Here is a 26,112-nt window from a genome sequence, read left to right on the forward strand (position 1 = left end):
CCTGAAGCCCAAACCTCACCCAATGTAGCATCACGTAAAAACTCCCACCCTAGTTTCGAACCAAGAGAGGAAAAGCAAGTTTGGATTCGGAGACAGAGAAAGAAAAGAAAAAGTTAAGAGCAACGACAAGTAGTTGAGGTCAATTTGCTACCTGCTGGAATGATATTTCACAGTTCGAATGGTGATTTGAACAGATTCAGTGCTGCTTCAGAAACATAAATGGCACCATTAATAAATGTCCTTACACTGCTAAGTGTTTCTGTGGTGATTTTAATTGGCAACAAATGTGCAAAATACAGCAATTTCTTGAATCTTTTGGGGAGATGGGTGGCAAGCTGTCATATTTTTCTGGTTTGATGCTGAAGTAATGGAAACTGCCCCAACAATTTGTGACAATGTGTGGCTCATGGGGTTACACCTTCCAATAGCCTCAAATGTTTGAACAATTTGAACACTAATAATGGCATGCAGCAGTAAACTCGCTGTTACTTTCTTGGCAAATTCTGACCCATTATGATCAGTTCTGTCTTTCTGTTACTCGTTGGTGGCGGGGAAAGGCTTTGTAGAGACTGGTGAGAGGTCTGTTTCAGCGGTCTGTACTGGTGGTCTATGCACCTGGGTTGCCTCTTCACTGACTGCCACAGGAGTCGGGGTGGTGTGCCAGTGACAACACTGAAAGATAAAAGTTTCACAGTTTTCAAACAGAGCACGCTTATCACCTTTCTTTTGGCAAAGTACAATAACATTTTTAAAAAAATGTACACAACAGTACTTTTAAAATACATTCTTTATTTAGAATCTGAGCAAAAACTCTAAATTCGAACTTCAATACATTGAACCAAGTGCCCGTTACATTATTCATCGCCAAGCATGAAACTCCAAAACCCAGCTTAAAGAAGTAAATGTAAAACCATTTCAGTTCTTAAAAAATAATTTATAAACTGAATTTCAAATTCATTGGCAGTGATTAAAGTCACACAAAAATACAAATATTAGAGTTCTTTTAATCAATACAGACAGTGAGTGCAAAGAGACTGAAAAGATTCTAGGCTTAGAACGGCCTGTTTTGTTGTTTGAATCTGCATGGGTCAGTAAATATTATTTTGCACACTCTGTTCTTTTTCTTTCAGTTAAACGTTTGCTGATTAATTATCGAGCGACAAAGATTTAATGCAGACTGTCACGGTGGGAGAGATGCTGAGTCGGTATCCAAGCAGTGGCAAACTTCCCTGATTAAGTTGGAATTGGAAGATGCTGACATGGGATTCCTGGCTGCTGCCAGTGGGATATCAAGTGGACTCACTCATCAGTCAATTGACAGCCACAATACCTAAGGCCGACCCATTCCAGTGGTGCCTCATTGACTTAATGGAAACTTAACCATGTCCCTGTGAAAGGGTACCCAGGAAGTCTTATTGAGAGTGGGGAGATTCCTCATCGATATTGAGTGGGTGGTGGGGAGTTGAGACCAAAACATGAAAGGTTTTCAAAAAGGGAGTGAGATAATATTCTGAGGGTAAAAGGGGTCAAAGGTTTAGGGAGAAAGTCAGAACTGGGTGCTGAGTTGGGTGATCAGTCATGATCATACTGAATGGTGGAAGAGGCTGATTGGCCTACTGAGGCTCAATCCCTGCTCTAACACTCAAGAGGTGACTGCCCTTGACATTAAGACAGCATTTGACCAAATGTGGCATCAAGGAGCCCAAACAAAACTGGTTTCTGGGAATTAAAGGGGGAACCTTTTTCAGAATGAAGTAATATTTAGAAGAAAAGAAGACTGTCGTGGTTGTTTGAGATCAGTCATCTCGGCTCCAGGACATTTCTGCAGGAGTTCCTGAAGGGTGGCTCCGAAACCTAACTGTCTTCAGATACTTCTGCACTGCAGAAATTCTCCAAAGATCCTACAGCAGCACCCTCCAAGCCCACGATCACTTTGATCCGGAAGGACAAGGGCAGCAGATACATGGATTCACCACCAACAGCAAGCTCCCCTCCCAGCCACTCACCATCCTGACTTGGAAATTTATCGCTGTTCATTCAGTGTCCCTGGGTAAATATCCTGGAAATCCCTCCCTAAAGCATTGTGGGTGTACCAGGATGGTTCAAGCGGCTCACCACCATCTTCTCAAGGGCAACTAGGGATGGGCAATAAATGCTGGGCCAATGGCTTAGTGGTATTATCGCTGGGCCATAATCCAGAAACCCAGGTAATGTTCTCGGGCCCACCATGGCAGATGATGGAATTTGAATTCAATAAAAGTCTGGAATTCAGAGCCTAATGATGACCATGAATCTATTGCCGAATGTCGGATAAAAAACATTTGGTTCACTAATGTCCTTCAGGGAGGGAAACTGCCATCCTTACCTGGTCTGGTCTACATGTGACTCCACACCCACAGCAAGGTGGTTAATTCTTAACTACCCATTGGGCAATTATGGGTGGGCAATAAATGCTGGCCTAGCCTGCGATGCCCTCATCCTGTGAATAAATTTAAAAAAGCGATACCAATAAGTGAATAAAATGACCTTCCCTCTGTCATAAAGTCAGAAGTGCGAATGGTTATTGATGATTGCACAACATCCTGCACCATTTGTGACCCCTCAGATACCAAGGCAATGCATGTCTAAATGCAGCAAGATCTGGACAACATTCAGGCTTAGATTGATAAGTGGCAAGTAACATTTGTGCCAGACAGGTGCCAGGCAATGATCATCAAGAGAGAATTCAACTATCACCCCTTGACATTAAACAGCATTATCATCGATGAATCCCCTACGGTAAACAGCATGGGCGATTGGGGGAGTCACCACTGATTAAAACTGAAGTGAACTGGCTATAAAACTTCTATGGCTAAAAGAGTATGTCAGAGGCTGGGAATTCTGTGACAATGAATTACCTCCTGATTCATTGAAGGCTGTCCACAAGGCATAAGTCAACAGTGTGATGGAATACTCTCTACTTGCCTGGACAACTGCAGCTCCATCAACACTCAAGAAGCCCAACACCATCCTGGAGAAGGCAACTCTCTCTAATACCTTCAATACTCACTTGCTCCACCACTGAAAAGTGGTAGCAGTGTGTATAAGACTAAATGCACTACTCACCCAAGGCTCCTCACAGTCATCGCCTTCTAAATCTGAGACCTTTACTACTTACAAGAACAAGGGCTGCAATCAGATGGGCACATCAATAGTAGCAAGCTCCCCTCCAAGCCACAAAAAAAACCATCCTAATTTGCAACTATATTGCTGACCCTTCCCTGTTACCGGGTCAAAATCCCAGAGGTCCATGTCTATTGTTCTGCGGATATGCCTACCTGCAACAGTACAGGAAGGCAAGCCAGCTTACTAGAGCTTGCTCAGCAAAATTTGGGATAGCAATAAATGCTGACCTAGTCAGTGATGCACGTATTCCCCGAAGTAATTTGAAAAATCATGGTGGATGCTCAACGACAGCCACTTAACTGCCTTAAAACACGAGGCATTGACGAGACCACATTTCAAATACTGTGCACGGTTTTGGTTTGCTTAGTTAAAGCATGGCTTTAAGGCAGTTCAGAGGAGGTTTAGTGGATTGGTAAGGAGTGGGTGGTCTTACGAAGACATGTTGGGCCAAGTGGCTTGTTTCTACTGGAGGTTAGAAAAGTAAGGGGTGGGCTGAAGTGTACAAGATACTGAACAGTTTTTCAAGGTGGACATGGAAAGATATTTCCTCTTGTGGGTTAGTCCAGAACTAGGGGACACTGTTTAAAAATTAATGGATCACTTTTTTAGGGCCAAGATGAGTGCTGTGCAACTTTGAAACCCTCTGCCTGAGAAAGCAGTGGAGGTGGGATCAGCAGAGAAAGTACTGGATGGAACTAATCATCTGGTAGATCTGTGGGAGAGTAAGAACAGACACTCTTTGGCATTGGCAATGAAAGGAACGAGGGGGCAATGAAAAAGGGAGAGGAATATTTGAGGCCTTTTACACTTTAACAAATGAAGACTACAACAGTAATTGTACCAGATAAACTGCCCTAAAATTATTTTCACTTGGGCGATAATTTTCTAATTCATTTCCAGGGCTTGGGCATCACTGAAAAAAATGTTTATTTACTTTCTCTACTTAGTTGACCCTGAAAGCGCAGCGAGGGGCTGTCGTCATGCACTGCTGCATCTCGCGTGGTGAAGAAACACCACAAGCTTCAAAAGGGAGTTTATTTTTCACCGTTCTTCGTTACAACTGACTGGGCAGTTAAGAGTCGACTCCAGGACTGAAGTTATGTAATGACTAAATTGCATAGAGATGACAAGTTCTTCCTGCTTCCTTACAGTGAACCATTTAGTGTTCTAAGACAATCGGACAGCATTTATTGCTTCTAACATTTTTTTATTTTCACTTACAGATTTTTCAGGTCCATGAAACTGTCAGGATGGATTTTTTGACTCACATTTTCTACACTATTACTTCTCAAGATAACTAGTCCAGTCACATAACCAGTGCACTGCTGACCCAGTCTTTTTGGAATAGGCTCACAGCGATGGTGTAGAGACAAGAGAATGAATACAGAAATCTGGACCAATGCAGATCATCCTATTTCTGATTTAGTTTAAATAATGGTTTGTGCTATAGGATTTTTGTCGTGTGAATTCTGTGATAACAAACCTCACTTCTGAAGATCCAACTGATAACCCAAGGAAAGAACATTTTAACTTGTGTTTTTGATCTTAAATAAGATTATTTTGGTATAAATGATTAAGTAAAAGTAAGCTTCCATGGAAAGAAATAAGTCAAAAAACACCAAATCAGAAATGTTGGTCTTGGCAGAAAAATATGCGTTGATTTCCTCAATTAATTGGCTCTGCTGAATGAGTAAATTTTCAAACAAAGTAGAAGTGCAGTGTAACTTGAAAAGAATTCAAATTACCTTGCCTAGTTTGTTTTAGATATTGCACTATTAAAATGAGCATGCTACAAAGCTGTTACATTAAAAATCTATACGTGTGCCCATTCAGCTCCAGGCATACAAACATTTCAAAATATACCTATCTCTAATCAAAATACTTGTGACATTTAATATACATAAGTTTTCCTTGTTAAACATCCTGACCACACTGTCCTGTGTTCTAAACAACACATACTCAGTAAGTCATCACCACGCAGGCATCGCTGTGGGCCACATGCTCCAATGAATTACTGGGAATGAGAGAACATCAGCCAACTTAACCCCTCCCCGCGCCATAACGTCATCACTGGAGCTTTCTGCTCATGTGACAGTTTGTAACTTCATGATGAGCTGCAGCTGGAGTGTGGTAAAAGTGATGACAAGAAGATTACAGTAAGAGTGGGTTCCCCAGCAGGAAAAATACTATATCAGCACCTTATATAAACAAAATGTACAGTGCAACTGTCATTCCTATTGCAAGATAGAGGCTCCATGCTCACCCACAACAGAAACACTGCTTCATCCTGACTGCCCCCAGATACACAATTTGTGAGTTGCAACACTATAATAGAAAAGTTACTGTGTACACTCCTACATAAAGCTTGTTTGCATAGTTTTCAAACCTTGGAAAATAATTCCCCAAGCAGTCCTGGATAATCTTGAATCGTTCAAAATTATATGCAAGCACATTTCAGAGTTCAGAAACATCGCTTCCATCGTAGATTATTGGTTTCTCAACAGTTAAGTGATAAAGCACCTTCTTTGAGGTAAACCTGAAAGAAATAATTGTCAATGGTTACAGAGTCATACAGTTATATAGCACAGAAACAGACCCGTCTGTCCAACTCATCCACGCTGACCAGACATCCCAATGTGACCTGGTCCCATTTGCCAGCATTTGGCCCATATCTCTTTAAACCTTTCCTTTCCATATAGCCATTCAGATGCCTTTTAAATGTTGTAATTGTACCCGCATTCACCACTTCTTCTGGCAGCTTGTTGCACACACACCCCACCCTGTCTCTCTCTCTGCTGTGATACAATAGTGATGAGGGTTTTATTAGGAAACAACTCAAAAAGTAAATACTGGATCAAGCTATTCTCTTCACACTTCAAATGGGAATGTCTACAGCCTGCGTATGAATACAGTCACTCCTCTGCATCTGCAAAATCACAAACCACAAATCCGTCTGTACGTGCCAAAAACAAGTTATCAGTCATGCAAAATCCACGGGAAAAACTCGGCTATCCATGACCACGTCCACTTACACAGCAATCTCACTCTCTGACCTGTTCCATACACGGCTCTTCCCCCTCAACCCTCCACGAGCAAAGGGCATAAGATGCTCGGGATGAACAGGCTAAGGACATCCACCAGATCAAGGTGGTGGAGGAGGGTGCATCACTGGGGGAGAATGGCTGGGAGAGAGTCACATCGGCACATCCACCCCCTCCCACATTCAGTAACCATCCATAACCTCCCCCAACAATGCCTGGCCCTGGTACACAGAATCTCTCACCTTTATTGGTGAGTTACATTGCACTATAATAATTTTTAATATTTTATTCTACTAGCTTTTATTTCAGATAGTCATAGAATCATACAGCATGGAAAAAGACCCTTCGGTACAACCTTTCCTATTCATGAATTTATCCAAATATCTTTTAAACATTGTAACTGTACTGGCATCCACGACTTCTTCTGGAAGTTCATTCCACACACGAATGACCGTCTGTGTAAAAAAAATTGCCCCTCAGGTCCTTTTCAAATCTTTTCTCTCTCATCTTAAAAATGTGTCCTAGTCTTGAAATCCCCCACTCTCGGGAAAAGACCTTTGCCATTCACCTTATCTATACTCCTTATGATTTTAAAAACCTCTATAAGGTCTTGCCTCGACCTCCTATGCTCCAATGAAAAACATCCCAGCCTATCCAGCCTCTCAAACCCTCCACTCCTGGCAACATCCTGGTAAATCCTTTCTGAACCCTCTCCAGTTGAATAATATCCTTCCTCTAGCAGGGAGACCAGAACTGCACAACTCCTCTCCACCTATCTTCTTTTCTCTCCATCTTCGGTCCGCCTCCCCCTCTCTCCCTATTTATTCCAGAACCCTCTCCCCATCCCCCTCTCTGATGAAGGGTCTAGGCCCGAAACGTCAGCTTTTGTGCTCCTGAGATGCTGCTTGGCCTGCTGTGTTCATCCAGCCTCACACTTTATTATCTCCAGCATCTGCAGTTCCCATTATCTCTGCACACAGTACTCCTGAAGAGGCCTCACCAGGATCCTGTACAATCTCAATGTGACGTGCTAGTTCCTATACTGAAAGGTCTGAGCAATGAAGGGAAGTGTGCAAAATGTGTGTTAACCACCCTGTTTACAGATGATACAAACTTCATAGAATTATGTTCCTGAACCCCTTGGTCTCTCTGTTCTACAACACTCTCAAGGCCCTACTTTTAACCGTATGCTTTAGTATTTATTATTTTAACCCAAGAAATAATCTTGGGATCCGAGAACTCAACCTTAACTTTACCATAAGTTATTAAGCTCTGCACTGAAGGGGAGGCAATTGGCTCGCGGTATTATCGGTGGACTGTTAATCCACAGACTCAGGTAACGTTCCGGGGAACTGGTTCGAATCCCGCCAGGGCAGACGGTGGAATTTCAATTCAATAAATATCTGGAATTAAGAGTCAAATGATGACCATGAATCCACTGCCAACTGTTGGAAAATACCATCTGGTTCACCAATGACCATAAGGGAAGGAAACTGCCATCCTTACCTGGTCTGGTCTACATGTGACTCCAGACCTACAGCAATGTTGGCGACACTTAACTGTCCTCTGGGCGATTAGGGATGGACAATAAATGCTGCCTGGCCAGAGACACCCTCATCCCGTGAATGAATAAAAGAAAACTCACGAATTCATCATTCACCGGGGCTTTCAGAACTGAACGCTCATGGATATAGAGGAGTGACTAAACAAAACACTGTAACTGTGTTCCAGCTTTCAACAGTTATTCCGTGAATTCAAGGCATTTATATTCAGTCCCGTGTCTTAGTTGAAAAGACACATCAGCGAGTATCTCCATGTTCATTCAATTAATACAGCCAGTCCTGGTAGGAAACACTGTGGCTTGACCCATTATATCTCGCAGCAGGCCACAGCTCAGTCTGCCAGTGGTGGGGAATATTCCTCTGATAAATGAGCAGCGGGAAGGGGCTGAAGTTTACAAACTGCCAGCTCTCGCCAACAGCTGTCGACTGGTCTCACCATAACTCTCCCCACTCGCACCAAAATTTAACGGTGACCCAGGAATTAGATGGGAGTCCACTTGTGAAGCCGTGGTAGTAACCCTACTCCTAAACCAGGAGGACGAGGCTCAAGTCCCATCTGCTCCACGGGGGCTATAATAACATCACCAAACAGGCTGTTTAGAAAAGTAGGTTAAGTTGGAAAAAAAAATGGGAGTCACAGGATCTCCTTGTGGCGCAGCAGTAGCGTCCCTACTGCTGCACCGGGAGGCCCGGGTTCAAGTCCCACCTGCTCCAGAGGTGTGTAATAACATCACTGAACAGGTTGATTGGAAAAATCGGTCACCAGTGACAACCATATGGATAGGAGTCACGTGACTTTTCCCGAAGTTTACCCAACAAACCCTCGTTCAGAGGCACTCAGTGCCTGGATGAGGAGCCCAGAGTTGGGAAAGAGCAGGTGGGGAGGACCCCTGAAAGTCACGCCCCTATCTTTGGCTCCAGCACCAACCTCACACCTCCCCCAGCCCCCACCCCGCGACACTCCCCACCCTCCTATTTGTCCAGCACAGGCGAAGATGTGATGCCTCTGCAGGATGCGGCAATGCAGCAACATGTCCACTCACGGCCGACAGCCATGACAAGGTTATGTGGCTGTACCAAACAGCAAGGAAAGACGCAAGTCACATAAACATGCAACTCTTGAACGAGGGGGGAAAGATTCAAGAAGGCAAGGCAGTGATGCTGTGAAAATCCAAACGGGAGCAAAGTGAGGGAGCACCAACAGTGCTAGTGAGAAGCCTGGTCGAATATGTGAGTGGGCCAACCCTGTCCGTCTGCGCAGTTTCCTGGTAGCACCATTACAATGAAAGGTACGGGCACACTCCAATGTGCAGCACCGAAGTGGAGAGTTGTATGGGAATTGAATCAGACTTGTGCCATGAAGGTGCACAGAGGCTGGTATATGACTGATGCCAACCTCCACTGACTAGGGTATGGGCGGTCACTGCCAATGGAGCGTGTCTGATGTCCAAGATGGAGGCCTAGGGGAGCAAATGGCATGTTGGGATCACCAGGTATCTGCTCTGACTTCCACGCTGGGAACTGTCACTGCAAAGTTTCTCTCCAGCATGTGGGAGAATAGGAAACAGCATGATACAAAGGCACGGTAATAAAGTGTGAAGCTGGATGAACACAGCAGGCCAAGGAGCATCTCAGGAGCACAAAAGCTGACGTTTTGGCCAAGACCCTTCATCAGAGAGGGGGATGGGGTGAGGGTTCTGGAATAAATAGGGAGAGAGGGGGAGGCGGACCGAAGATGGAGAGAAAAGAAGATAGGTGGAGAGGAGAGTATAGGTGGGGAGGTGGGGAGGGGATAGGTCTGTCCAGGGAAGACGGACAGGTCAAGGAGGTGGGATGAGGTTAGTAGGTACGAGATGGAGGTGCGGCTTGGGGTGGGAGGAAGGGATGGGTGAGAGGAAGAACAGGTTAGGGAGGCAGAGACAGGTTGGACTGGTTTTGGGATGCAGTGGGTGGAGGGGAAGAGCTGGGCTGGTTGTGTGGTGCAGTGGGGGGAGGGAACGAGCTGGGCTGGTTTTGAGATGTGGTGGGGGAACGGGAGATTTTGAAGCTGGTGAAGTCCACATTGATACCATTGGGCTGCAGGGTTCCCAAGCGGAATATGAGTTGCTGTTCCTGCAACCTTCGGGTGGCATCATTGTGGCACTGCAGGAGGCCCATGATGGACATGTCATCTAACGAATGGGAGGGGGAGTAGAAATGGTTTGCGACTGGGAGGTGCAGTTGTTTATTGCGAACCGAGCAGAGGTGTTCTGCAAAGCGGTCCACAAGCCTCTGCTTGGTTTCCCCAATGTAGTGGAAGCCACACCGGGTACAATGGATGCAGTATACCACATTGGCAGATGTGCAGGTGAGCCTCTGCTTAATGTGGAAAGTCATCTTGGGGCCTGGGATAGGGGTGAGGGAGGAGGTGTGGGGGCAAGTGGATTCCCTTCCCCTGCAACCGCAGGAAATGCTACACTGTTCTTCCTCTCACCCATCCCTTCCTCCCACCCCAAGCCGCACCTCCATCTCCTACCTACTAACCTCATCCCACCTCCTTGACCTGTCCGTCTTCCCTGGATTGACCTATCCCCTCCCCACCTCCCCACCTATACTCTCCTCTCCACCTATCTTCTTTTCTCTCCATCTTCGGTCCGCCTCCCCCTCTCTCCCTATTTATTCCAGAACCCTCACCCCATCCCCCTCTCTGATGAAGGGTCTAGGCCTGAAACGTCAGCTTTTGTGCTCCTGAGGTGCTGCTTGGCCTGCTGTGTTCATCCAGCTTCACACTTTATTATCTTGGATTCTCCAGCATCTGCAGTTCCCATAATCACTGATACAAAGGCACGATGAGGTATTAATGGCATGTAAACAGACCTCTCGCCGCACACAAGTGAAGTTCGCATTTTGCTGTTCAAACCTTGGTAGCAGAATTAGGTCCCTTTCTTCCTTGATGTCGCCCAAATGCTCCCAATGGACTTGCCAATGCCCACATTTTCCAGGGGCTGGGAAGAATTTGCCCATAGGGTTTCCATGTTCCTGCTGCTCATTGTAAATGTTGCCCAGTCTCTGAGCAGGAATCCAGCAAAGCAGATGGCTTGCCCACTGTAGTCCCTCTCCATCCTCTTCTCATTGATTTCTACAGGCATCTGTCTGTCTTACAGATGCTAGCATAATTATATTTATTCTTATTGCTTTCTTCAGAGGGATTTTGTCCACACACTGATATCTAGGATGGATCACCATTTTCCAATCCTTTACAAAATGGCAGCAGTTTAACTACTGTGTTTCAAAGCCACACAGGGTGGAAAGACAATATGGATTGGGTCCACTAAGTTTGGTCTTTGGAACTTTTTCATCATATATCAATGGACCCTCCACAGAAGTCACGAATGTATTATTCTGCTCTTAAGCTCTTTAAAGGCTATGCTGTTTAATTGGTTGCTAAATAAAATTTCAGGTTAATCACGGTCTAATTTTTGTTAAGGGCAGCAGGAGGAGTGGATGGAGACAGACAAGGAAACTGTAATTTTTAGGTTATCAGTATCTGGGTTTTAATGACGAATTTGCTTCTATTTTAAGACAGGGTGTATGGTAGTGGAGGATAAATATATCCTGCATTTATAATTTCAACTTAAGTTAGAAGTTAGCCCACAAATTTTACACTAACGACTCCCTTTGGAGATATTTCAGCACAGGCATGTTAAGCCTGTTAACAGGGGAAAAAAAGAGTTTGCATTTTTGTGAAACTTTTCAAAATCGCTGCAACTGTACAAATGACAAAGCAGTTTTAAAATCTAGTGACTGTCGTCGTGCAGGGAAGATTACATAACAAGGTCCCACAAACAGCAATGAAATAACAGCCAGAAAAATTGTATTAAATGGTAATAAATATGGCTCAGGCAGTAAGAAGAGTACCCCTCTGAAACCTTTTATAGTTGGCTCAGAGATCAGTTAGGACCTTGGTTTAATGTCTCAAGCTAAAAGATAACACCTTCAACAGTACAGCACTCCCTTGGTACTGAGATCATGTTCAAGTCTCTGCAATGGTACTTGTGTATATAACCTTCTAATTCAGAAATGAGAGTGCTGTAAGACATTTTGGATGGGTCACCAGTGGAAGACTTGTGCAGTTTTTAATGAAAAATCTGACAGATCTAAAACTTTATGGTGTTTTGTTGGTTGCAGTAGAACTAGGAATGTATCGTGTAACCTCTCCTTTGGGCAACTACTGTGTAGGTGGAAATCAAGAAGGAAAGGTCACACATCCAATTTCAAAATAGCAGGAGTAAACCACAATCTAATGCAGATCTGATGTACATTTGATCATTTCGTCAGATTTGCATTTATACAGGAAATTATGATTTGACATGATAAGCACAGATTTTTTGTCCTTTATAGCTTTGCTGATATATTTGTTTTGCATTCATATGGATAAAAAATTACTATCTCTGATCATGGTACCACACTGTTCTTAAATTAGAGAATCAAGTTAAGCTTTCTGTTTCAAGTGGTCAACGCTCAGCTGGTCCTCATTTAAAGTTATGTTCGTATTCCTGAAAATTGGGACTTTAAGTGAAATGACTTTAAGCGAAGCGTGGTTTTCCAAAGAAATCAATGTTAAAGGCAGAGTTAGGCTCCTGCAGACACTTTTTCCTTAGAATAAATGATGCACAGATGGAAGTACTGTACTATACATGTGAATTCTTAGCTGAAACAATCTGCAAAATAGATCACTAAATATAAAATAAACACTGTACAGTTAGGTACTTCAGGAACTTTCCCAGCAGAAAACAACTTTAATTTGAAACGGTATACATTCTTACACTCATAAACAACCAACATTCAAAATAAGAGATAATGGGAACTGCAGATGCTGGAGATTCCAAGATAATAAAATGTGAGGCTGGATGAACACAGCAGGCCAAGCAGCATCTCAGGAGCACAAAAGCTGACGTTTCGGGCCTAGACCCTTCATCAGAGAGGGGGATGGGGGGAGGGAACTGGAATAAATAGGGAGAGAGGGGGAGGCGGACCGAAGATGGAGAGTAAAGAAGATAGGTGGAGAGGGTGTAGGTGGGGAGGTAGGGAGGGGATAGGTCAGTCCAGGGAAGACGGACAGGTCAAGGAGGTGGGATGAGGTTAGTAGGTAGCTGGGGGTGCGGCTTGGGGTGGGAGGAAGGGATGGGTGAGAGGAAGAACCGGTTAGGGAGGCAGAGACAGGTTGGACTGGTTTTGGGATGCAGTGGGTGGGGGGGAAGAGCTGGGCTGGTTGTGTGGTGCAGTGGGGGGAGGGGATGAACTGGGCTGGTTGAGGGATGCAGTGGGGGAAGGGGAGATTTTGAAACTGGTGAAGTCCACATTGATACCATATGGCTGCAGGGTTCCCAGGCGGAATATGAGTTGCTGTTCCTGCAACCTTCGGGTGGCATCATTGTGGCAGTGCAGGAGGCCCATGATGGACATGTCATCAAGAGAATGGGAGGGGGAGTGGAAATGGTTTGCGACTGGGAGGTGCAGTTGTTTGTTGCGAACTGAGCGGAGGTGTTCTGCAAAGCGGTCCCCAAGCCTCCGCTTGGTTTCCCCAATGTAGAGAAAGCCGCACCGGGTACAGTGGATGCAGTATACCACATTGGCAGATGTGCAGGTGAACCTCTGCTTAATGTGGAATGTCATCTTGGGGCCTGGGATGGGGGGGAGGGAGGAGGTGTGGGGGCAAGTGTAGCATTTCCTGCGGTTGCAGGGGAAGGTGCCGGGTGTGGTGGGGTTGGAGGGCAGTGTGGAGCGAACAAGGGAGTCACGGGAGTCACATTCAAAATAAAATGTGTTAAAATGTAAAAGAAATACAATGTAAATGTGAGTGCAGCTCCTGCAAATACGGTACATGTGAAAATTACACTCACCTGATGAAGTTTTAAATGATCAGACTTCACCTAGTGGCAGAAACTGGTTGATGCAGGCAAGATTATCTGCACCAACCAATGTCTGTCACTAGGTGGAGATTAGCACTTCAGTGTAAATTCAGACCGGGAACCAGGACAGAAATTAACACCCAAGACTTTACAGGTAAGACCAGAAGATAGGAACTGGATTCAGGCTGGAGTTGAGGAATGAAAAGGGGCTGAGAGGAAGCAAAGTGAGGGAAAAAGAGGTTGGTTAAGGGTATTCAGTGTGTGGCTGAGCCAGCAGCTAGGGGGACTTCATGAATGCCTTCTCTCACGCACAAGAGCAGGTGAATAGCTTCTTCTGAGATAATAAAATGTGAGGCTGGATGAACACAGCAGCCCCAGCAGCATCCCAGGAACACAAAAGCTGACGTTTCGGCCTAGACCCTTCATCAGAGAGGGGGATAGGGTGAGGGTTCTGGAATAAATAGGGAGAGAGGGGGAGGCGGACCGAAGATCGAGAGAAAAGAAGATAGGTGGAGAGAGAGATAATGGGAACTGCAGATGCTGGAGAATCCAAGATAATAAAGTGTGAAGCTGGATGAACACAGCAGGCCAAGCAGCATCTCAGGAGCACAAAAGCTGACGTTTCGGGCCTAGACCCTTCATCAGAGAGGGGGATGGGGGGAGGGACCTGGAATAAATAGGGAGAGAGGGGGAGGTGGACCGAAGATGGAGAGTAAAGAAGATAGGTGGAGAGGGTGTAGGTGGGGAGGTAGGGAGGGGATAGGTCAGTCCAGGGAAGACGGACAGGTCGAGGAGGTGGGATGAGGTTAGTAGGTAGCTGGGGGTGCGGCTTGGGGTGGGAGGAAGGGATGGGTGAGAGGAAGAACCGGTTAGGGAGGCAGAGACAGGTTGGACTGGTTTTGGGATGCAGTGGGTGGGGGGGAAGAGCTGGGCTGGTTGTGTGGTGCAGTGGGGGGAGGGGATGAACTGGGCTGGTTTAGGGATGCAGTGGGGGAAGGGGAGATTTTGAAACTGGTGAAGTCCACATTGATACCATATGGCTGCAGGGTTCCCAGGCGGAATATGAGTTGCTGTTCCTGCAACCTTCGGGTGGCATCATTGTGGCAGTGCAGGAGGCCCATGATGGACATGTCATCAAGAGAATGGGAGGGGGAGTGGAAATGGTTTGCGACTGGGAGGTGCAGTGGTTTGTTGCGAACTGAGCGGAGGTGTTCTGCAAAGCGGTCCCCAAGCCTCCGCTTGGTTTCCCCAATGTAGAGAAAGCCGCACCGGGTACAGTGGATGCAGTATACCACATTGGCAGATGTGCAGGTGAACCTCTGCTTAATGTGGAATGTCATCTTGGGGCCTGGGATGGGGGTGAGGGAGGAGGTGTGGGGACAAGTGTAGCATTTCCTGCGGTTGCAGGGGAAGGTGCCGGGTGTGGTGGTGTTGGAGGGCAGTGTGGAGCGAACAAGGGAGTCACGGAGAGAGTGGTCTCTCCGGAAAGCAGACAGGGGTGGGGATGGAAAAATGTCTTGGGTGGTGGGGTCGGATTGTAAATGGCGGAAGTGTCGGAGGATAATGCGTTGTATCCGGAGGTTGGTAGGGTGGTGTGTGAGAACGAGGGGGATCCTCTTGGGGCGGTTGTGGCGGGGGCGGGGTGTGAGGGATGTGTCGCGGGAAATGCGGGAGACGCGGTCAAGGGCGTTCTCAATCACCGTGGGGGGGAAGTTGCGGTCCTTAAAGAACTTGGACATCTGGGATGTGCTCCGCCTCCGCCGCATCTGCTCCCACGATAAGACTTTCCACTCCTGCACATCCCAGATGTCCAAGTTCTTTAAGGACCGCAACTTCCCCCCCACGGTGATTGAGAACGCCCTTGACCGCGTCTCCCGCATTTCCCGCGACACATCCCTCACACCCCGCCCCCGCCACAACCGCCCCAAGAGGATCCCCCTCGTTCTCACACACCACCCTACCAACCTCCGGATACCACGCATTATCCTCCGACACTTCCGCCATTTACAATCCGACCCCACCACCCAAGACATTTTTCCATCCCCACCCCTGTCTGCTTTCCGGAGAGACCACTCTCTCCGTGACTCCCTTGTTCGCTCCACACTGCCCTCCAACACCACCACACCCGGCACCTTCCCCTGCAACCGCAGGAAATGCTACACTTGTCCCCACACCTCCTCCCTCACCCCCATCCCAGGCCCCAAGATGACATTCCACATTAAGCAGAGGTTCACCTGCACATCTGCCAATGTGGTATACTGCATCCACTGTACCCGGTGCGGCTTTCTCTACATTGGGGAAACCAAGCGGAGGCTTGGGGACCGCTTTGCAGAACACCTCCGCTCAGTTCGCAACAAACCACTGCACCTCCCAGTCGCAAACCATTTCCACTCCCCCTCCCATTCTCTTGATGACATGTCCATCATGGGCCTCCTGCACTGCCACAATGATGCCACCCGAAGGTTGCAGGAACAGCAACTCATATTCCGCCTGGGAACCCTGCAGCCATATGGTATCAATGTGGACTTCACCAGTTTCAAAATCTCCCCTTCCCCCACTGCATCCCTAAACCAGCCCAGTTCATCCCCTCCCCCCACTGCACCACACAACCAGCCCAGCTCTTCCCCCCCACCCACTGCATCCCAAAACCAGTCCAACCTGTCTCTGCCTCCCTAACCGGTTCTTCCTCTCACCCATCCCTTCCTCCCACCCCAAGCCGCACCCCCAGCTACCTACTAACCTCATCCCACCTCCTCGACCTGTCCGTCTTCCCTGGACTGACCTATCCCCTCCCTACCTCCCCACCTACACCCTCTCCACCTATCTTCTTTACTCTCCATCTTCGGTCCGCCTCCCCCTCTCTCCCTATTTATTCCAGTTCCCTCCCCCCATCCCCCTCTCTGATGAAGGGTCTAGGCCCGAAACGTCAGCTTTTGTGCTCCTGAGATGCTGCTTGGCCTGCTGTGTTCATCCAGCTTCACACTTTATTATCTTAGGTGGAGAGAGTACAGGTGGGGAGGTAGGGAGGGGATAGGTCAGTCCAGGGAAGACGGACAGATCAAGGAGGTGGGATGAGGTTAGTAGGTAGATGGGGGTGCGGCTTGGGGTGGGAGGAAGGGATGGGTGAGAGGAAGAACAGGTTAGGGAGGCAGAGACAGGTTGGACTGGTTTTGGGATGCAGTGGGTGGAGGGGAAGAGATGGGCTGGTTGTGTGGTGCAGTGGGGGGAGGGGAACGAACTGGGCTGGTTTAGGGATGCAGTTGGGGAAGGGGAGATTTTGAAACTGATCAAGTCCACATTGATACCATTGGGCTGCAGGGTTCCCAGGCGGAATATGAGTTGCTGTTCCTGCAACCTTCGGGTGGCATCATTGTGGCAGTGCAGGAGGCCCATGATGGACATGTCATCTAGAGAATGGGAGGGGGAGTGGAAATGGTTTGCGACTGGGAGGTGCAGTTGTTTTTTGCGAACTGAGCGGAGGTGTTCTGCAAAGCGGTCCCCAAGCCTCCGCTTGGTTTCCCCAATGTAGAGGAAGCCACACCGGGTACAGTGGATGCAGTATACCACATTGGCAGATGTGCAGGTGAACCTCTGCTTAATGTGGAATGTCATCTTGGGGCCTGGGATAGGGGTGAGGGAGGAGGTGTGGGGGCAAGTGTAGCATTTCCTGCGGTTGCAGGGGAAGGTGCCGGGTGTGGTGGGGTTGCAGGGCAGTGTGGAGCGAACAAGGGAGTCACAGAGAGTGGTCTCTCCGGAAGGCAGACAGGGGTGGGGATGGAAAAATGTCTTGGGTGGTGGGGTCGGATTGTAGATGGCGGAAGTGTTGGAGGATAATGCGTTGTATCCGGAGGTTGGTGGGGTGGTGTGTGAGAACGAGGGGAATCCTCTTGGGGCGGTTGTGGCGGGGGCGGGGTGTGAGGGATGTGTTGCGGGAAATGTGGGAGACGCAGTCAAGGGCGTCAAACCCACCACACCCGGCACCTTCCCCTGCAACCGCAGGAAATGCTACACTTGCCCCCACATCATCTCCCTCACCCCCATCCCAGGCCCCAAGATGACTTTCCATATCAAGCAGAGGTTCACCTGCACATCTGCCAATGTAGTATATTGTATCCACTGTACCCGGTGTGGCTTTCTCTACATTGGGGAAACCAAGCAGAAGCTTGGAGACCGCTTTGCAGAACACCTCCGCTCGGTTCGCAATAAACAACTGCACCTCCCAGTTGCAAACCATTTCTACTCCCCCTCCCATTCTCTAGATGACATGTCCATCATGGGCCTCCTGCAGTGCCACAATGATGCCACCCGAAGGTTGCAGGAACAGCAACTCATATTCCGCTTGGGAACCCTGCAGCCCAATGGTATCAATGTGGACTTCACCAGCTTCAAAATCTCCCCTTCCCCAACTGCATCCCTAAACCAGCCCAGTTCGTCCCCTCCCCCCACTGCACCACACAACCAGCCCAGCTCTTCGCCTCCACCCACTGCATCCCAAAACCAGTCCAACCTGTCTCTGCCTCCCTAACCTGTTCTTCCTCTCACCCATCCCTTCCTCCCACCCCAAGCCGCACCTCCATCTCCTACCTACTAACCTCATCCCACCTCCTTGACCTGTCCGTTTTCCCTGGACTGACCTATCCCCTCCCTACCTCCCCACCTATACTCTCCTCTCCACCTATCTTCTTTTCTCTCCATCTTCGGTCTGCCTCCCCCTCTCTACCTATTTATTCCAGTTCCCTCTCCCCATCCCCCTCTCTGATGAAGGGTCTAGGCCCGAAACGTCAGCTTTTGTGCTCCTGAGATCCTGCTTGGCCTGCTGTGTTCATCCAGCCTCACATTTTATTATCTTGGATTCTCCAGCATCTGCAGTTCCCACTATCTCTAGTTTCTTCTGGTTGGTCTCCCTACTATAGGAAGGATATTGTTAAACTGGAGAGTGTCCAGAAAAGGTTTATTAGGATGTTGCCGGGACTGGAGGGTTTGAGATATAAAAGGAGACTGGAAAGACCGGGGCTTCTTTCGCTGGAGCGGAGAAGGTTGAAGGGTGGCCTTACTGAGATTTATAAAATCACGAGGGGCTGGGATAGGGTGAATTATAAGGGTCTTTTTCCTAGGGTGGGGGAGTTCAAAACTCGGGGACATATTTTTAAGGTGAGAGGAGAGAGATTTAAAAAGGACAATAAGGGGTAACTTTTTCATACAGAGAGAGGGTAGTCCGTGTGTGGAATGAACTGCCAGGGAAAGCGGTGGATGCAGGTACAGTTACAATGTTTAAAAGATATTTGAATAAGTTCATGAATTGAAAATGTTCGGAAGGATATGGGCCAAGCACAGGCAGGTCGGACTAGTTTAGTTTGGGATTATGGTCTGTATGGACTGGTAGGACCTAAGGGTCGGTTTCCATGCTGCCTGATTCTATGTGGAAAGGTCTTGAAAGGTGGAGGGACACACCAGGAAGTCTGGCAAACAGTGTTAAACTAAAACTTAAAGCATTAAACAAATATTGTCACTATTTTACTCATGACATTAAAGCAAAACAATGTTAACTGAGGCGACTTTAAACAATGATTGGCTGTACTGAGTTTAAGTCCAAGTCAGCGATCTTACCTGGAAAAAGAGTTATCAAAAATCAGCAAATACAGCCCCGGATTCCTAACCTTCAGCTGTCCTCGTATGGTTTCCTTGTGGGAATTGCAACGAGTTAGAGGAATTAAAACCTGTGTGTAAACAAAAGACTCTGTAAAACATTAGTGTTTCTTGAACTCCAAAATGGCAGAAGACTCAAATTAGAATAAGAAAAAATATGCTCATCAAAATATGTAAATTATTCATTTATATTCCATCTCAATTTTGAAAAAAAGTCTTTCAGATTTTTATGAAATCCTCACATGGGTTTACATATATTTTTTAACATATATAGAACGGAATTTAATGCCCTGTGGGGAGTTGACTGGCAATATAAATGCTTAATCAAATAAAAGCCAAAAGAACTGCGGATGCTGTAAATCAGAGAGAAAAATATAAATTGTTGGAAAAGCTCAGCAGGTCTGGTAGCATCTGTGCAGAGAAATCAGTTAACATTTCAGGTTGAGTTCCCCTTCCTCATAACTTCTGAGTTTTGACCTGCAACGTTAAGTCTGATTTCTCTCCACAGATGCTGCTGAGCTTTTCTGGCAATTTCTATTTTTTGCCTCTGAATGTTTGATCAGGTAGTAGGTTCCCATACAACACTTTTCTGCCCCCACACTGATTAAGTCTGGGTTAATAATTAAGAACAATTAATAGCAAATAACATCCTCTGTTGGGAACAAAAACAAAGTTGCTGGAAAAGCTCTGATGGGGATCACTTCACTTTGCTCGACACTAGACCAGATATCTAAAGCATGGTGTGGTCCGCTGCCTGTTGTGGGTTAAACAATAACTCATGTGAGCTGGCAGCACACTGCAATTTAGTAATAAAGGGCTGGATAATGAAAGCTAGTAGAACATAGAACATTATAGTGCAGTACAGGCCCTTCGGCCCTTGATGTTGCTCCGACCTGGGAAACCAATCTGAAACCCATCTAACTTACACTATTCCAATATCATCCATATGTTTATCCAGAGACCATTTAAATGTCCTTAAAGTTGGTGAGTCTACTACTGTTGCAGGCAAGGCATTCCACGCACTTATTACTCTCTGAGTAAAGAACATACCTCTGACATCTGTCCTTTATCTATCACCCCTCAATTTAAAGCTATGTCCCATCATGCTAGCCATCTCCATCAGAGGAAAAAGGCTCTCACTGTCCACCCTATCTAATCCTCTGATCATCTTGTATGTCTCTATTAAGTCACCTCTTAACCTTCTTCTCTCTAATGAAAACAGCCTCAAGTCCCTCAGCCTTTCCACATAAGACCTTCCCTCCATACCAGGCAACATCCTAATAAATTCCTCTGCACCCTTTCCAATGCTTCCACATCCTTCCTATAATGTGGCGACCAGAACTGTACACAATACTCCAAGTGCGGTCACACAAGAGTTTTGTACAGCTGCAACATTACTTCATGGCTCTGAAACTCCAACCCTCTCTAATTAAACCTAACACACCATACGTCTTCTTAACAACCCTATCATCCCGGGTGGCAACTTTCAGGGGTCTATGCACATGGGCACCAAGATTTCTCTGCTCATCCACACTACCAGGAATCTCACCATTAGCCCAACACTCTGTATTCCTGTTACACAATCCAAAGTGAATCACCTCACACTTTTCCGCATTAAACTCCATTTGCCACCTCTCAGCCCAGCTCTGCAGCATATTTATGTCCCTCTGTAACCTGCAACATCCTCCCACACTATCCACAACTCCACCGACTTTAGTATCATCTGCAAATTTACTAACCCATCCTTCTGCGCCCTCATCCAGGTCATTTATAAAAATGATAAACAGCACTGGCCCCAAAACAGATCCTTGCGGTACACAGCTAGGAACTGAACTCCAGGATGAACATTTCCCATCAACCACCACCCTCTGACTTCTTCCAGCTAGCCAATTTCTGATCCGAACCGCTAAATCACCCTCAATCCCACGCCTCTGTATTTTCTGCAATAGCCTACCGTGGGGAACCCTATCAAACGCTTTACTGAAATCCATATACACCACATCAACCGCTTTACCCTCATCCACCTGTTTGGTCACCTTCTCAAAGAACTCAATAAGGTTTGTGAGGCACGAATAGGCTTCCCATTGTCCACTGCTTAGAACCCATTCTCTGCTTTCAACGTTTGGTTGGAAAATGGGACATTCTAGTCTTGATTTTGGCAACTCGCTGGTGTATTCACTTATTTTTCGCCATGAACCACACTGTTCGGGGGGTGGGAGTAAATCTTTCATTTTTTACTAGAGATTTCCGCCCTACAAGTAATAATTCTCTTCATCCAAAACAATTAAGATCATCCATGTGAGAATTAAAAGACAGAGAGGAGACAACGCGAGATAGGCTGTACATATTAACAATGTAGGGAGGTGACAATGTAAGATTGTGGGCATATTTACATGACAGGAAGCAGACAGTGTTAGACTGTGTATATTAACAGGGCAGAAAGAGGGTTGTAGTTGTGTGCTTATTAACAAGAGATAGGGCAGTGTAAGAATGCGTGTGTATTTACATGGCAAAGAGTGAACAGTGTAAGGTTGAATATGTGGATATCAATCAGAGAGAAGGTAGTGCAGAACTGTGTACATATTTACATGTCAGGGAATGGGCGGTATTAGAGTGTGTGCATATTAACAAGGCAGACAGAAGACAGTTGAGGTGGACTGCTGGAATTAGCGAGGCAAAGAGAGGAATCAGAGGAAAACAGGAACAGGTGTAGACTACTTGGCCCTTCAAGTCTGATATTCAATATGATCACAGTGATCATCCTACTCAGTACTCTGTTCCACTTCCATCCCATACCCTTTGATCCCATTAGCCCTAACAAGGAGAGCTAACTCCGGCTTGAAAACATTCAATGTTTTAGCCTCAATGCTTTCTGTGGCAGAGAATTCCACAGACTCACTAATCTCTGGGTGAAGAAATGTCTTCTCATACCAGTCCCAAATGACCTAACCCGTCTCCTTAAACTGTGACATCGGGTCTGGACGCCCTGGTCAACATGAAAAATCAGGACAATGTGGGAGTATAAAAGCTTATATTTATCCGGCACATTTCACAGAGTATAGGGTGCTTCGCAGGAATGTTATCAAACAAAATGTGACATCAAGTTACATGAAGAAATATTATAACAGACGGGCAAAAGCCTTGTCAAAGAAGTAGGTTTTGAACAGTGTCTAAAGGAGGAAGAGGTTCAGGAAATGAACGCTTTGAGCGAGAGCCTTGGCAACTGAAAGCACAGCCACCAATGCTACAGTCATTAAAATCTGGGATTCTCAAGAAGCCAGAAATGGCCGAGTAGAACAGGTTATGGGAGGAACTTGATTAGACAGATTTCTCAGTGGATTGTAGGGTTGGAGATGTTTCCAGGCACAGAGCTAGAATTTAGTATTTTGAGGGGTAATTTTAGAGGGAAAACAGGAAAGAATAGTGAATAGGCAAGGACAGAAAAGTGTCCGCACCTTGAACAAGTTCCATGGGTCAACCATGAGACAGAAAGCAAAGGGTATAAAATGACGGAGGACAGAGGAGGATAGAAGTGGAATAACTGGGAAAAGTTGATTGGATCAGGAAGAAGCAGAGCCAGGAAGGGGGAGGTGACAGCTTGTTCCTCCTGCCTCCACATTCGGATATGTTTCTTGAGAAGTTTTACATTAAATTGGTTACAGGGTGCCTATCATTTTCCCTGAACATAACTACCAGTGGCAGCTTCATGGCAAACCAACTCTTCAAAGGATGTTTTCAGCAGCTGCCAGGGCTCCTACTTACAAGGCAAAGAACCCAGCGCCTGTCTTTTTGGGCAGGTTGGGGGCACTACACAATAATTTTCTGCCCAACGTGGTGGCTGGGATAGTTCCAGCTTGTCATGAAACATCTGCTTCTTTCTTGTCATACCGGAAGGCTATTTGAAAGAAAAGATCTTCTACGTGATGAATTTCCAGGACTTTCTGCAAGTTCTCAGCTTTTTTTTTCTGTAAGGTTCGTGTGTTTTAACTTGAATCAGCCCTGTTCCATAGTACTTCTGGCTTATTTTCTGTATTTCAGCAATAGGTGAGGCTGCAGTAGCGTTTAAGTTGTCGCAAGACCACAATAAACTCTAAAAACTACACCAAAAGTGCTGCAGTACCAATCAACAATGTACATTGGAGGTCTACATTTTAATTTAAAAATATTGGCTTCATGTTTGTCCGAGGGATTAGCCAGAGTCAGGCTGTAAAAACAAAGTTCGCTGGAAAAAGGAACAATTGAGTCAGTTAGCACTTAAATAAAAACATCCAATCAAAGATTCTACTTTGGTTTACAAAATTCTTATTATCGATGAAAGATAAATGTGTTTAAAGGCATTTTTTGTTTCCTTATTTGGGCAGTGCTGATTGTGAATTAGTTGTAATTTTGAGGTTAGAGATCAGAGCAGGCAATGTGTGCTGAGATTGCTTACCACTGATTGATGTTAGACACGAAAGGAAGTGGTTCAGTTTGTGGATGGGTATAGTGTAAATAGCACATGATCCTTGAGCCACTTAATCCCACTGATGAAACCTTTCAGTGTTTGCTGTAAAGAAGGGGAATTACGTTTGCAAGACCGCATTTTTCTTAATTTGACGGTCAGTTTTGAAATCGTGACCTTGCCAAGTGAGTCAAGCCAGTTGTAAAAATACCTAACATTTTATAAGAGGATCACATCCTCTGAAACCCTTGTGGAAGCTTGTGACACAAATAAATCATAAACTGACTCAAAAATCCCGTTATTATCTACAATACATTACACAGCCAAACATCAATGTTTCGTTCAGAAAATTGGCTTAAAAATGGCAGCTGCCCTTTTGGCGAGACTGTACCTATTGTTTTTTGCAGTTGTCAAAGAATCCTGTGTCTTTGTCATAATTTCATCACTGTTTATGGCTCCTGCCTCAGTTTGAATCAGTCTACTTGTAATCTCAGCTTCCTACATGACCCTAAACAGAGCTACTGACCCTATATCCTTGCCGTTAAAAACACCTTCAATTTCTACTTTCAATAACAGTATCTGTCTCTGCTCTTCTATGCCCATGTGTTGCTGAAATTATCATCCATGCCATTTTTTTAACCTCCAGACTTGACTACTCCAGTGTTCTGCTGACCAGCGTGCCATCTTTTACCCTCTATAAAATTAAGTTCATCCAAAATTTTGTTTCTGTGACCTAATGTGTGCCAGGTTTCACTTACTCATCACGTCTGTGTTTCCTGACCAAACTGCCCTGATTCAGCAAAACTTTGGCTTAGAAATTTGTATCCTTACATTAAAATCCATCCATTTCCTTTCCCTTTCCCACTTCCATCTCTCCTCCAAGTCCACAAACCAGTGAGAGGTCTTTGTTTCATTATCTCTGGCCTTTTGTGCATTCTCTACTACTTGAGGCTATGTTTTCTGCTATCAAGGTTCTAAACTCTGGAATTTCCTCCCCTCCTACCTCTCCTCCTTTAAGATGGTCCTTAAATGCTGTTTCTTTGATCAATTACTTGGTCACATTCCTGATACCTCCTCCTTTTGCTCACAGTCATTTTTCTGACTGACGTTGCTCCCATGAAGCAGTTAAACATGTTGTACAAATTTATTGTTGTTTTGGAATAGTGCCCTGGGTATTTTACATGCAGTTGGACTGCAGAAGGGCCTGTACTGCGCTGTTATGTTTTACGTTTCGTTAGACATCAGTTTAAAGTGTCTTCCAAAACACAGCAGAACCATGCAGGACTCCCTCAATATAACATTGAAAAAAAAGTAATCTTAAATCAACTAAAAATAAAAATGACAAAAAAATGCATCATGCTTTCAATCATTCTACTGATTCCAGAAAATGTTTATTCCATGTAAGCAAAAGGATCAGATATTGTAGTCACTATTAATTTCCTGACCTAGTTTTGTCTCAACTCAAATGGCAAGTGGAAAGCATTGTATTCTTTCCTGGAACTATTTTATCTAGGTAGTCGTTTTGCAACTGACAGCGACAAGAGGACAGACACATTGGAACAAAAAGTCTCCCCTAATTCCTGACATTTCCTTAATTATTTTAAGATTCCTGGACTGAAAAAGAATATCTGGAAGGGAGGCCCTGATTGGTGCTGTCATCTTGCATTCTGGCATACTTAAAACTTTTACATTACTAGAGCACAAATGTGAACATCGCCATTATTAAGAAATCCCTAACAAAGAGATAGTACAATCCTACATACTGCTTGCAACTGACTAATCTGTTACTTGTGTCAGGCAAAGAAAGAAATAAATTGTTCAACAGCATTAAGCTCGTGTTTGCTGATGTTCTCTTGTTGTTTAGTAGTTTCAATTGCTCCTTACATTTCTGATAACCACATTCAAACGATGAAGATGCAAACTGGGGAATAAATGTAATGGAGTGGGAGGAGACCATCCATGGTGTTAAATTATTTCTAAGGCAGTCAAGATAAATACAACACGGCATAAATATACTCATAATAACTAAGTTTATGATATTTGGTATATTAAAAATGTATGTACTTTTCTAATCTCCACGGTGATTTCCTCATAATTGATTCATGTATACCTCTCTCAGCCTTTTCCAATGATAAATTCCGCTACTACTTGAAATACCTGCACAGAGGCCAGTAGCCCATCACCAAGTCACCCCTTGTTTACATGTGCACAGTACGTGGATACAGTTCAAAGCCAATGCCTAGACCCAGGAGACCATCTGAGACTCCAGTTTATATCTGTAAGCCAGGGCTCCCTGATTAGCCCAGGTTAATAGCCTCAATCAATGATCTCATAGTCAATGAGATCCAGCTGGCCCTGGTTGCACT

General features: G+C 45.6%; 1 protein-coding gene across 4 annotated transcripts in view; it reads right to left on the bottom strand.

The window, feature by feature from the left end:
* Positions 1-274: 274 nt before the first annotated feature.
* The window catches only part of fyco1a (FYVE and coiled-coil domain autophagy adaptor 1a), a 182,017-nt gene continuing 156,179 nt past the window's right edge, over positions 275-26,112 (bottom strand). For 3 of the 4 annotated variants that reach the window (XM_048556001.2, XM_048555993.2, XM_048555978.2), the window contains 2 exons: positions 19,267-19,376; positions 806-5,701 (listed from right to left, as the gene is read on the bottom strand). In XM_048556001.2, coding sequence (XP_048411958.1) covers positions 5,620-5,701; positions 19,267-19,376 — 192 coding nt within the window. In that variant the 3' untranslated portion in view covers positions 806-5,619. Of the gene's footprint in view, positions 673-805; positions 5,702-19,266; positions 19,377-26,112 lie in introns of those variants that run through there. The other variant, XR_007249958.2, reaches the window with a different exon arrangement.

Source organism: Stegostoma tigrinum, chromosome 2 (assembly GCF_030684315.1).
Source record: "Stegostoma tigrinum isolate sSteTig4 chromosome 2, sSteTig4.hap1, whole genome shotgun sequence".
In the NCBI taxonomy this organism is placed as follows: domain Eukaryota; kingdom Metazoa; phylum Chordata; class Chondrichthyes; order Orectolobiformes; family Stegostomatidae; genus Stegostoma; species Stegostoma tigrinum.